General features: G+C 34.7%; 1 protein-coding gene across 1 annotated transcript in view; it reads left to right on the top strand.

Annotated features, from left to right (window-relative positions):
• The window catches only part of LOC120519157 (serine/threonine-protein kinase Nek9), a 58,972-nt gene that overhangs the window by 17,708 nt on the left and 26,685 nt on the right, over positions 1–14,579 (top strand). The window contains exons 7-11 of the mRNA XM_039742308.1: positions 65–175; positions 2,586–2,650; positions 2,800–2,850; positions 3,956–4,148; positions 10,112–10,256. Coding sequence (XP_039598242.1) covers positions 65–175; positions 2,586–2,650; positions 2,800–2,850; positions 3,956–4,148; positions 10,112–10,256 — 565 coding nt within the window. The remainder of the gene's footprint in view (positions 1–64; positions 176–2,585; positions 2,651–2,799; positions 2,851–3,955; positions 4,149–10,111; positions 10,257–14,579) is intronic.

The raw sequence follows: 14,579 nt of genomic DNA, 5'->3' as shown, positions 1-14,579 counted from the left end.
AAAACCACTCAGTTGAGCAATTTGCACATTATTTAATTTAACTGATTTGTTATTTCATGGTTAGAACCCCTTAAACTTATGTGTGAAGATTGTACAAGGAAACCGAGCCATGGAGATGGATTCCAAAGTATTCTCTGAAGAAATAATTAACCTTGTGCATGACTGCTTAAATCAGGTATGTAGCAAGATACAAATGAAAATGTGAGCTCAATTTTGGCAAAACATTTCTTTCAAAGTGTATAAATGACAAGAATTAGTATGCTTTTTCTAGTATCTCTTCATAAGAAGGCAATATAATTAAATTTTTGTGCTTTTATTCCATACTGGAAAAAGTGAATGTATTTTTTTTTTTTGTTTTTGTTAGTGTGCATTAAAGTAATTGTATTTGTTAGTTATAACACAGACAAGATTTTCATGACACACTATGCTGTTATCCCAAGCACTGCAAGATCAATTTTATTCGAGAGAGAGTGAGGTTTAGAGCATGTGCTGATAGCGTGTTGCCACACCCACCACATGATGAACCACCTGGATTGGGACCCGAGTGCAACGGGTGACACTTCAGCACCACATTGGAACAGTGTGAGGTTTTTTACAATGGCTGAAGTTTCAGTCCTGTCACTAACCCCCAAGTTTTCCCTGTAAATTGGAGGACCGGCTTGCAGGGCTGGATTTAGATTAACATTATATCCAGGATGAAGCAATTGCAGATTAAGGGCCTTAGGGTACACAAAAATGTAATATTTTGATTTGAGCAAGAGTTTAAGAGTGTAATCTTTGTGTCAGTAATTTTATCTGTAATCATTTTACAAAACAGCTCAATGAATTATCAAATAATGGGAGGAAAGCGATGATTTATATGTTCTGTTTAAAGATTATAGAAAAACCTCAGTAAACGATGTAGTAAAAAATATAGCTAGTCTAAAATATTGTACTACATATGTATAGTAGATGTTCTTTTGAAAACACAGTAGTTCTTTGACATTTACCCAAGTTATTTTTCTTGGACAACTGTAAGTTGCTAAAAATGTAAATTGCTACCATAATTATTATCATTAAAAATACTTGATTTAACAGCACTTACAAGCATTGTTCAATAAAGAAATATGCTACTTTTTTTTAACACTTTTTTTTGCATAATGTTTTACAAGAGCTCTGATCTGATATTGAAAACTCAAGTATTTATGTGATTTGTAAGGAATAAAACCTATAATAACAAAATTCAATTGGTCATATCCTGTACCCTTAAGGCAAAGAATAAAAAAAAGAATAATGTATATGTTAAAAAGGAATATGTTCACTTAAACACAAAATAAATTACAATTCTTCATGAAGTACATATTATCATTGAACAGCATAAATTGGTGAAGACACCAGTCTTGCACACTTTGTTGTCAGGATTCTCAAGATTCAAAGTGTGAGTTAAGTTTTTAGTGCATAAAATGAGTAGGATCACAATGGGTTTTGATTGAGCCTTTAAAGGTAAGATTGTCATGTGATCTTCTTTTTTTATTCCCAGATTCAGGCAATGCAATTGATATAATCTCTCCAGTATGTCGCACTGGGCCATGCCTTTTATACCTATGGGATAGTAATGAGAGTTAAGTGCATGTCATATTTCTGAGCGCATAACCCTATTTCAGAGATTGAGTCTAGCAGGCCCTGCACAGATATCAAAGTGTAACCATGATTTCATTTTTTCATTCACCACCTAGAGTCCAAGACCATAGGTGAGGATGGTGATGTACAATGTAAATGAAAACCTTTGTCTGAGGACATACCTCCATCTTCAGTATAACAGACTGGTGATATATCCAAAAATCTGCTGCCACTACACTGATTATGTTACTCAGTTTCATGATCACTTCTACCCTAGTTCTGAACAAAATCACAAGATACATGATCTGCTTTGGGTAGCTGCTTATCCTTTAGCTGATAGGACAAAGCTGTTCTTTTTCAAGGAGAAGTCCATGATCTCCGCTTATCACCTTGTTAAGGTGAGAAGCTTGTGTGCCTCACTGATCCGTAAAGCTGTGTTGTCTAGTAGCAGTCAGGCTCGATCAAACACAGCCATGTGGAGCTGTCAGATGAGCTCACTGCTCACAAGATGAGAGATAAGAGTTGGGTACAATGCCAGAAAACAGTGGAATGGATATTGTCAATATTCAAAATTTAAATAAACCTGAAATAACTGTAGTGTTTGACTTGTTGTGAAGGTAACTGATTTTATTAATAGTTCTTTAGCATCAAAGAGGCTGTTGGTTCACTTTCAGAATACAGTTGTATATCTTGGGAGTTTTGTTGCATATAATGCTCCTACAGCTTGCTTTTATGATCATATTCCTATACTGTATTCAGTTTTTTGACCTAATATGTTTTATTAATTAGTAAATGAAAAAAATATATATATATATATTTTTTTTTAACCAAATCTAGAGATTTTCTAAGTTAAACCTTATGCATTAAGGAGTTCAGCCTTCTTTTCCCAAACTGCAAAAAATAAGCATTTAAAAAAAATTGTGTGATACTATGCTTCAAACTGTACATGTTATTGCTTTTAGTCATAATTTTCTTTTCTTTTTTAGGATCCAGATAAGAGACCCACTGCCGAGCAGATACTCGAGCTTCCAATTTTATACAAACGCAGACTGTAAGTTTTTATAAAGTTGTTTACAGCAGTGCTAATATAGTGCTTTAGTGTTTAATGTTTCAAATAGAATTATAAATACAGCATATTGTTTTATCATTTTAGGTAGTAAAATAGCATATCATACAATACCCTGCTTTTTGTGTTTCCAGAGAATTAGAGGAGAAAGTCTGCAGACTAAATGGCCCTAATAAACGACCAAGGTAGGTGTACATATTCTTTTTTTAACATGCATTTTTGGGTGCTTACACTAATGGAAGTTAGAAGTACTTTCCTAAATATATTAATGAATATTCTGCATTAGAATTCTCCTATGCAAGTGGTTTCCACAGTTTGGATTTCAAGTACTCTTTTGTGGGCACATAGAATTTGCTCTTAAACATGAAAGCTTACTGTTAAGCATATGACATAATTCTGCTGTTTATCCTAATTAGGACTAAATTTAAGAATTCAGTAATAGCTTTCATTGTATATCTAGGTACATTACAGTGGATATAACAAGTCTATACACCCCTGCCAAAATCATAGATTTTGTGCAATAAAAAATGAAACCAAGATAAATCCTGTTGCTATGTAATTAAGGCATTATACTTCCAGATAACCATTCATTGGTTGTCACCTCTCATGCGCACATACAGCTTAAAAAAATCTGATTTATTTGAATTATTTGGAGCGTTGTAGACTACTTAAGACTGCCTCTGACTCCCTAAGATTATGTAAATGAAGGATACAGTTAGAAATTGCCAGAAAAGTCATAAAATATGACATAGCCTTTAGCCTCTTTGAAAGTCAATCTGACCTCGAAGGGATCATGGTCCAAAATGAATGATGTCTCCCACTTTCAGTTACTATGTTTAGGACACTGGATGGAATAGGTGGGGCTTTGGTCTGCAGGGCAGAAGTGATATCAGTTTTTGCCTAGAAAGTTTTGTACTTCTCTCGGAGAAAGAACATAAAAGCTGTTGACGGTGTTTCACTGTCATGGTTCCCTATCTTTCTAAAGTTTCAGATCTAGTAAGCTGCTACGATGGCTTGCGTGAGTCACAATATATAAAGTGTTTATTAGGAAATTAGGAATTTTTAGGTTTATAGAGACATTTATCAGAAATGATTCATTTTTTTCAGTCATGTTACTACTTGTCTCCAGTACATAAGCCCCCTGTCTTTAATCATTATGAAGCAAGCTAGAAAAATCTTAGGATCATCTTGCAAAACCTGAAGTATTTTGGACACACAGCCTTTCAATGACAATTAAACTTGTTCCATATTTTTTTGAACCATAACTAATTGCTGGTAATTCCTTTCCAGGTTAAGCACAGTTACTGAAACATCTATTGCTGTTGTAACCTCTCGGTCCAGTGAAGTTTATTTTTGGGGAGGTGGTAAGTTTACTCCACAGAAACAAGATGCTTTCAAAGGAGGATGTAGTGCCCATCAGGTGTGTGCAGGAGAAACTCACTTTGCGGTTGTGACTGTTGAGAAGGAGCTGTACACTTGGGCAGTAAGTGTTTCACTTGTACATAAGATCATTGTTCATTTAAGTAAACATTTGATTGTGTAGGCAATATGTTTTGGAAAATCTCTTACAACAACTTTTCCGTACTGTCATTTTCACAATAATTAATGTACACAGTTACGTCTGGTATCAAATTTGATCACTGTTGTTTGTTTTGGGTATGCTCTAGCCCAGGCATGTCAAACTCCCTATCATTGGTGGGCCGCTTCAACTGCCATATGTGCGTCAGCGGGCCACACTGTAACAAATACTATTATACAAAGTTACTGTAGCTTTCTTTCCAATACTGAAAACTTTAAAAAATGTAACACTTAAAGTTAAGCAATTTATTTCCATACAATCTCCGTACAACAGCGTACAATTAGAGTCTTAGCCTCTTAGCTAAGTCCTTATATTATTGTATTATATTCATTACATTATATTCATTGCTTATATAGGAGACTTACAGTGTGAGATTTATTTATTTTACCCCACACTTGGCATCTCTTGTTAGTAACCAGTTTGTCAATATCAGGCTTGAAATCTTGTGCAGCTGCAACTTTTATGAGGGATGAAAGGTGCTCGGCAGTAAGTCTTGAGCGATGTGGGGTTTTGGTAGCTTTCATTAACGAAAACAATTCCTCACAAAGGTAAGTGCTTCCAAACATAGACAGTACTCTCGATGCCAACTTACGGATCTGCACATATGAGGGTGGTAGGTAAGCATACAAGCCTGGCACACCAACTTCATTGTATTTTGCCATCAGAACAGAATCTGACTGCAGTTCAATCAATTCCATTTGGATATTCTCAGGTGCGTTCTCGATGTTGTAAGAGTATGGTGACGTAAACAGCACAAAGTCCTCTTCGTATGAACTGAAATCGCGGAAACACTCACTGAATTCATTGCTCAGTAATACATGTTGGAAAACAAATCCTCCAAAAATCAAAATTTACTTTACTAAGGTTACTTCAAAGTTAATATTGTAAAATAAGCCGATACACAAAATGCCCACCGACCTACACTAATTATACAAACTCAAAATCACAAAAATCTGTTAACTCCCCAACTTCTCACGTCCACTTCAGATCTTCAGCTGTAGTCTGCACTAACTGTTCGTTACAATACTAGCACAAAATTACATAAAACTATAGCAAAAATGTGAAGATATACAAGCTATTACTACTAGTGATGGTCAGTTCTGTCCAGTGGCCAGTCTCAGCAGCCCAGCCAGTAGTGTAGCCCAGTGGTCCACAACCTTTTTGACACTAAGGACCGCTTTACTGGAAGCAAATTTTTCCGGCTACGGATGGGTTGTTGGAGGTTGGAGTTTGTGGGGTGATTATGGGAGGGTTCGTAGGGCAGTTTTATACACACTTTACATTACATTTCTATTATTATTAAGTTATAATACAGTAGTAGAAATTATACTGCTTACCATAATGCAGAATCAGTGAGAGCCCTGAACTTGTTTTCCTGCAACCAGACGATCCCATCTGGGGAGGATGGAAGACAGTGACACGTGAAGTGTGTTGCTTATCTTCAGTCTACTCCGTAATCTCGTTTTGGTGGCTGTCACTGCAGAAAATGTGCATCACAAAGATAGGATATTAGAAATGGAAGCAGCTTCAATAGCTTTTTTCGCGTTAGTTTAATCTTCTCCTATCTACAAGTTATGCTGACTAGAATTTTTCTCAGCATTTCCTTGCGATAGTACACTTTCAGGGTGCGAATGATGCCCAAATCCAATGGCTGAAGCACTACCGTGCAATTGGGCAGGAGGAATTCAATGCGAACATTATCTGAATGTGGAAGCATGTTGTGGTCAGCACAGTTATCCTTTTCTTCTTCTTCATATTGTGAGATTTCTGAACTCTTTTGGAATCTGGGATCCACCCCACCCAACGGGAACGACATGCTGAAGTGCATCCCGAAGCACTATTGCCACGTGTAAGATTGTTTGTCTGGGTCCTAAGAGAGTTTAAAAACCTCATATTATCTTGAAAGAGTGCCGCATTAATTGGAATGTTTCTTGAACAAGCATCACTGCAATCACATAAAAACAGCTTTTTCGGTGCCTTTAAATGGAGCAGTTCAGATACGTTTGCAACCCAAGATTTTTCCTATTTTTTTGCATATAGCAGGTGTACCGTTTCTATAGAAGGGTGACAGTGAGTTAAATTCCAGTGTATGTTTTTCAAATGTTGACGAGCAATAAGGAAAAGGTATCACTTAAAACCACACAAAACAAAAACAGCAAAAAAACAGTACGAGGAATGTTCGAAGAAAGAACATTTTTTTACAATGTTTCTGTTTGGAGATCATTGTGCAAATGTCCACAACTGAGCTGTGACCACAAAACTAACTGCTCTGTGGATGATTCATTCAAGCATTTCACGGTCACTTCGTTGTAATGAATGTATCTGCTGCTGAATGTACTTCGTAGTAACGAGATTTCTGTGGACTCGTGTCATATGGGGAAACTGTCAGAAACATAAAAATACTTTGTTGTAATACTCTCTCACCGCGGCCTCTCTCCTATTTCTGCGCCGCTGCAAAGCCCTGCCCACCTAACGTTCTGTAAAGTGTCCTCCGTGAAGGGGGCAGCCTTTTTGCTGAGTGAGTCTCCGTTGCTGGCAGTTCTCTCGCGGCTCGGTAGTGGGCCATGGACCACAGCCTAGCACTTCAGTTTAAACTTCGTGGCTGCAACTATACTAGCAGATGACGTTTCTGGTACCGTAATGCCATGGGAAAATGTGCTTTTATCAGAAGGCAGAAGTAAGAAAAGTCAATAAGTAACACAGAAGATGCAGAATGATTCAATCACAAATGATAGTAATCACTTTGTACAAGTTTAGTGCTAACTAGGATCAGTCATGCGGGCCGCGTGTTTGACATGCCTGCTCTAGCCTCATTTGGGATGAGCAGAATATGGGTAGTAGCAGTAGCAAATTATAAATTCTTTTCAAAGCCTATATTGCAAGTGCAATAGAACAGTCAATGGTGGGACTAGACATCTGCAGATGTAAAATTTTACTGAAAGGTGAAAAAGATGAAATGTGGAAATCAAAGAATGTGTAATATTTACTGCTTATTAAAGTTAGTATGTTGGAATGTTAAAGGCCTCAAACACGAAACAAGTGCTCTCACATCTCAGTTCCATGAGGCTCATTTAACTACCTTTCAGGTATCAGTTTCACTTATAAAGAGACTGACTAGACAAGTATTTTACTCCACTTAAAAAAGAAGACACAGGGAGTCGAAAATTTTGATCCATATGGAAATCTCTTTCATAGCTGTTTAGACAATAAAAGACCCATAAGGGTGCTATATTATAGTGATAGGGAAATTAAAAAGGGTAAAATACTGTATATGCACCACACTAAAATATTTAGTAAAGTTCTTGCTGCAATTCTGAATATGGTCTCTCATAAATAAATTCATAAAGGGATGAGATTTCATAATGGTTTCATAACGATAATGTAAAAACTAGATGGATATCAGATATATCATAATTACCTAGATTTCCCTGATAGATGAAGAATTTGCAGACTCCCTTAACGCAGTATGTATAAAAAAGATTGTCACTACAAATTGAATTTAATCCCTAAAAGCAGGAGTAGTGAGGAATCAATTTTTATGTCATGCTACTCTTATTCTGAGCATGGAGTTAATATGATTTTAGTGCAACAAATGCATAAAAGGGAATTGTGAAACAGATGACCAGAGATTAAAAATGTTTATGGGATAATGTTTTCTGAGTATAAAGTAAGAATTTATATATTTCAGAAATATTAAAAATCTATATACATTAGAGAATTCTTGATAAATTAGATCAATTGGAATGTGCATTTTATAGACCAGTCTTCTTGCTTCATAATGATGTAAAGGTATTGGTAAAAGTTATTGAGAAAGTGCTGCCTATAATAAAATCAAACTGGATTCACTTAAGGCAGGTAGATATCCTCAAACATTCATCACTTGTTTGATGTATACTCCCTCAGCAAATGAGTTTCCAAAAGTCTTAGTGTCTGCAGATTAAGAAAAAGTGTTTAATAGAGTAGGTTGTGGTTACCATTTTACTGTACCATGCATGCCTGGACCAAGTCACTCAAACCCAGAAACTGACTTACTCCTTAAAAATATAAATTCAGATTACTTTAGGTAAGATACAATTCATCTATCTAATGATAAGATCATTATGATTTTCTACAATAAACTGTTTGTGTTTTGATACCACCCAAAACTCAAAGGAAAATGTGTATTAGGGGACTTCGCCTATTGCTCATTTCGCTCGCCAACCCCCCCAGGCCATGTGCTACGCGCTAGCCACTTCATGTCTGTGCTGCTCATGTATGTGGATTTCACTTTCACCAAACAGCAAATCTTTTAATTCTCGTGGATAAGCCTCTTCATTGGGAAGAAACACTACCTTTTCCTGATGGCAACATGAATTAGACAATCTACAAGTCTCTGACTTAAAGTTTAAATCCAAACAATATATTCGATCTCTTTTCGCTGTTCCGTTATTTCACCGAGTAATAATTTGTTTGTTTGTGCTAATGCAATCTCTACTATCATTTTTTTGAGACTTTCAAATTTGAGTACTTTTCTTATCTCTAACCTGGTCTTCATGTGTATTGCGCCAACGTTTTTGAATTCTTTACGACGTTCTACTTTGTCATCTACTCTTTGTCTTTTATTTCTGTCCCCGGGTGTGGTTAAATCTCTTGGAACAAAGTCTCGTCCTGCGGGACGTGAAAGTATCTCTCTGAAAAAGTCACGTCTTGTCCCAGGCTAAAAAGTCTTGTCTCGTCCAAGGATTTTTTTTTTATTGTAATACAGAGATATTTTACCTAATATCTAAGAAAATTTAATTTCCTTTACATGGAACTATGATGAACTTCTTTAGAATTTGGCAAGAATGTGTTTCTCTAAAATGTCTGCCAGAAATTTGTCAGTGTTTCTGCTAAACTACTTGTTTTAAACAATGTGAGAATGTATAACAAATTTATAATACTATTATATTTTCAGCAAGAGTGAGGATTTAGTTTGATTTAAGATTAACATATATAAACTCTTTCTGTGATATATGGAACTGACTGTTTCTGATTGGACTGACTTTTTTTTCCTTTTTTATAACTATGTGTTTTTGATTGTTAAAATGCTTGTCTTATAATGCATATTTTAAAATAAAGAAAATGCAACAATAAAAATGTATTGGAGAATATATTCTTCTGTCTGGATTATATCATATGCATGTATTTGTTGCAAGTAAGTTACCTTTAAGAATATATTGCTTTCCCTCAGTGACTTCTGTAATGAAGAGTTGTGAGAAAATATTTTAAGTCACCTAGTCAGACTAATTTTACATGTGTTTTAACCTTGCATCTTAGTTTCTTAGGTACTTGCAAGTAGATTTTTATAATTATTTTGATACGTGGTTTTGATTTGGTTTCTTGAGTAACTTGTGGAGGACAGCTCAAAATCAGTTTAATCTGAGTGGTTCAATAACAGTGGCTTAAAGAGAAAGGACAGCATGACAGTGTAAAAGTAGGAATCAATATATTCCCTTCAAAACAAAATTGAAATATTTACATGTATTATTATTACATTACATACTGTACTAAAGCATAGTATGTTGATAATACTTTTATTCTACAAATGTTTATGATACAACATTATTAAAATTGTCATTACTTTATTAATAGTTTTGATTTACTTATGATGTGGCAGTAAATTGCACTAAGGTTTCAGGAATTGTCTGTCGTTGCATCTTTTTAAGTCTTCAGTGATTAATGAACATGAATGCTTTTGTATGCAGATAAAAGAAGAAAAAAATTAAAAACTCTGTTTATCATATTCATTCTGTGCAAACAACATGTAACATACAGTACAATATCTTAAATGAATTTAGATAATTTTGAAAACAAGGTATTAAATAAAATGATGCTTATTGATTTATTAGAACGTGCAGGGAGGAGCAAAAATGGTTGGCCAGCTTGGACATGGAGACCAGGCATCCTACAGACAACCAAAGAGAGTTGAAAGGCTGCAAGGAAAAGCTATTCGCCAAGTGGCCTGTGGAGCAGATTTCACAGCCTGCATAACGGGTAAATTAGTTATACAAATGTGCTTCTTACAACTTAATGTTAGAAATACATTGAGTGTATACACAATTTAATAAAGCATTTCATAAATTACCTTGTCAATTTGACATTATTTCTTCCTTCTGTATCAGGTCACATTTGTTTTTTAGATCAAGCATATTTTGTCATTTATTTTGGAGAGTAGTCTTACATGAATAGGTTATCAGTTGCTTTACAGAAATCATTTAGTTACTAATAATTGACATGCAGTTGCTGTTCAGTTAATTATTTGTATAATGTGTAGTAGACTACTTATTTCTTTCTTGAATCAGTAGGTTTCTTCATAATTGATTGTAAAAATTTCTGCAGTTATTCCGGATTATTTATTTTATTTTAATTGCAGCTTTGAATTATATTTTAAATTAGATTAGATTTTAAAAGTCTGGTTAATAATTTAATTCATTTATGTTACATACTTAAACCATACAATATCACTAAAATCCATTGGCAAGTCAAATCTAAGAATTTATAGTTTGTAATATTTGTGTGTGTGTTTATAAAGTATGTTAATTTGTTTTAGGTACATTTCAGGTTTTCTTAGCATGTTGCTTAAAGTATTTACAGTCATAAGAAAAAGTTTCACCCTGCATAATAATTTACTCTACTTTCAACAAAAAAGACAACAGTGGTATGTCTTTCATTTCCTAGGAACATCTGAGTACTGGGGTGTCTTCTGAACAAAGATTTTTAGTTAAGCAGTATTTAGTTGTATGAAATTAAATTAAATGTGAACACCTGGCTGTGCAAAAATTTGGGTACCCTTGTAATTTTGCTGATTTGAATGCATGTAACTGGTTGGTTGGTAATCCACATTGGTTGGATTAGCTCATTAAGCCTTGAACTTCATAGACAGGTGTGTTCAATCATGTGAAAAGGTATTTAAGGTGGTCAATTGCAAGTTGTGCTTCCCTTTGACTCTCTTCTGAAGAGTGACAGCATGGGATCCTCAAAGCAACTCTCAAAAGATCTGAAAATTAAGATTGTTCAGTATCATGGTTTAGGGTAAGGCTACAAAAAGCTATCTCAGAGGTTTAAATTGTCAGTTTCAACTGTAAGGAATGGAATCAGGAAATGGAAGGCCACAGGCACAGTTGCTTTTAAACCCAGGTCTGGCAACCCAAGAAAAATACAGGAGTGGCATATGCACAGGATTGTGAGAATGGTTACAGACAACCCACAGATTGCCTCCAAAGACCTGCAAGTACATCTTACTGCAGATGGTGTATCTGTACATCGTACAATTCAGCGCAATTTGCACAAAGAACATCTGTATGGCAGGGTGATGAGAAAGAAGCCCTTTCTGCACTCACGCCACAAACAGAGTCGCTTGTTATATGCAAATACTCATTTAGACAAGCCAGATTCATTTTAGAACAAATTGTTTTGGACTGATGAGACAAAAATTGAGTTATTTGGCCATAACAAAAAGCGCTATGCATGGCGGAAGAAGAACACCACATTCCAAGAAACCTGCTACCTACTATCAAATTTGGTGGGGGTTCCAACGTGCTGTGTGGCTAGTTCAGGGACTGGGGCCCTTGTTAAAGTTGACGGTCGGATGAATTCAATCCAATATCAACAAATTCTTCAGGATAATGTTCAAGCATCAGTCACAAAGTTGAAGTTACGCAGGGGTTGGATATTCCAACAAGACATTGACTCAAAACACAGTTTGAAGTCTACAAAAGCATTCATGCAGAGGGAGAAGTACAATGCTCTGGTATGGCCGTCACAGTCCCCTCACTTGAATATCATTGAAAATCTATGGGGTGATTTGAAGCAGGCTGTCCATGCTTGGCAGCCATCAAATTTATCTGAACTGGAGAGATTTTGTATGGAAGAATGGTCAAAAATTTCTCCATCCACAATGGCTATAGGAGAGGCATCTAGAGGCTGTCATATTTGCAAAAGGAGGCTCAACTAAGTATTGATGTAATATCTCTGTTTGGTTGCTCAAAATTATGCACCTAATTTTTTTATGATGCATATTGTATATTTTCTGTTAATCCAGTAAACGTAATGTCACTGCTGAAATACTACTGTTTCCATAAGGCATGTCATATATTAAAAAGAAGTTGCTACTTCGAAAGCTCAGCCAATGATAAACAAAAATCCAAAGAATTAAGAGGGGTTCTCAAACTTTTTCATATGACTGTAAGTCCCGTTTAATAGGGAAAATATTTTTGTATAACTTAGGTACACGATATCTCAAATTAAACCTTTCATTTATTTCTTAAACTTCTTTAAAAGTGTAATCATTTTGAATTGAATATCTGTGAGAAGTTCCACATCTCTTACCTGTATTCTTTATTTACTAGATTTTTATTATTTTTTTAATTTCAGATTAAATGTCATCATAAAAAAGTTAAACCAAATTTATGTTGTTTATAATAGTACCTGCAGGACTGTGGGTTATCTTTGAGTCCTCCAGTTTTTCTTCCACATCCTAAATCTGGGAAGTTTAGCTTAACTGACAACACTCAATTAAGTGTGTGTGTATGTACGTGTGTGTGTGTATATGTATATATGTATATGTTATGTGTGTGTGTGCCACACAACAGAGTAAAGCTTAATCTAGGGATGGTTTCTATCTACTGTTCAATGCAGCAGGGATAGATACTTAGTTCCCGTGATGCAGATCTGTATAACCAGGCCAGAGACCAATAGATGGATAATGCCATATAATATTACATACGTGGCAAAACTTCAGTTTCTCAGGTGTCCTGTTTTAAAGTAAAATAAAATTTATAATAATAAAGTATTGCCTTCAAGGGAGAATACTAAATTCTGATGCCTATCATCCTTTTGTCAGACTTTCTTGGTCTACTATTGTACTTGTATAACCTATACATTAAGTGACCTTTAAAACCCCCTTAGGTTTTTCTTTTCGTCTAATACTACAAACATTAAGTTACATTTTCAGATGCATAGAGCTACTTATATAATTATATAGTGCTGTTAAATAAAGCTCTAATCAAGGGCTTTCAATTTAAAATAATTAAATTAGTTTTAAAGGTAAAGGCGATAAAATGTAATTAAAGTGAGAGAACCTTGTTTAATGGGATTATCTCAGTCAATGACAAAACAAATTCCAAATTGAAAGGTCCATAAACAAGATATGTTTATGAATTCATTCATACAACTGGGAGCTCTAGAAATGTAAACATTTCACAACTATAAATCAGAATTGTAAAATAAGCTACTTTCAATTGAGAGCCTTAAGATACTTCATTAGTGGGGTGACCAAGCAAGGGAATTACCGGTATATTATGTTATAGGTTCACATGTATACAGCATGATTTAAAATACATAATTAAGCAATAGAAATTAAAAATCAAAACATGTTAATTCATATTGAAAATATACTTCATATCAAATACTTCTGCTAACATTTTTTTCTTTTACACATATTCTGTAAAATGACACTACCAAAACTTATACACTTTTGTATTTAAAATTAATTGCACACTGTTTTTATATACAGAAGCAGCTTTCTATAATGAACACCACTGAAAGTTGCTTTACAAGTAAAGATTAATGATAAAATAATTTTAGAAAATATATAATATTTTACATTTCATTTGCTGAGTAATCACTTTCAGGTTTCATTTGAGCTTTTAATGCCACTTCAGAAATGTGTTATCTTTAGGGCAGATCTCTTGTTCTCTCTCAGTGGAGATGTGAAAAATAAAGAAATAATTTATAACACTCAGATATTTAAATATTAAATAAAATAAATATTTTGATTGCTATTGTAAAACAAGGTAAGGTACTTGTCTATTTTACTTAAAGTGAGCAGCTCAGCACTAGCAAACAGTGATAATTAGCTGCCTCATAAAATTAATTTCAAATGTGCTTTATTTTATTATGGTTGGTGTTTCAAATATATACTGGAAAATGACTTTTGTGTCTCTTGCTGTTGATGACTCAAGTCAATATGATAGCACTTCCATGTGCAGTATGGTATAGTGAGCAGTCTTTAAACTATAAGGCTGCCAGTTAAATTTCTGCCTCACCTTGAGACCCTGAGCAAATCATTTAACCTGCTTGTGCTCCACAGGTTGGAAAAAAAAAAACTTACTTTTAAAAAGTTAAAATTTACCCTATCCTTGTAATTTGCAGTATAAAGTAATGCCTGAATTATGCCATACATATGTGTAGCCAGCACCAAAAACAAGCATTATACAGGTCAAATCCCGCTATAGCGAATATCAATGTAACAAAATTTTCTGAGTAACGAATACTTTTTGTTGGCCCTGTCAAATGTTCATACAACATCATTTTTAA

The sequence above is a fragment of the Polypterus senegalus genome, chromosome 18 (genome assembly GCF_016835505.1).
Source record: "Polypterus senegalus isolate Bchr_013 chromosome 18, ASM1683550v1, whole genome shotgun sequence".
Taxonomy (NCBI): Eukaryota; Metazoa; Chordata; class Cladistia; order Polypteriformes; family Polypteridae; genus Polypterus; species Polypterus senegalus.
This window is presented reverse-complemented; position numbering and strand designations above follow the sequence as displayed.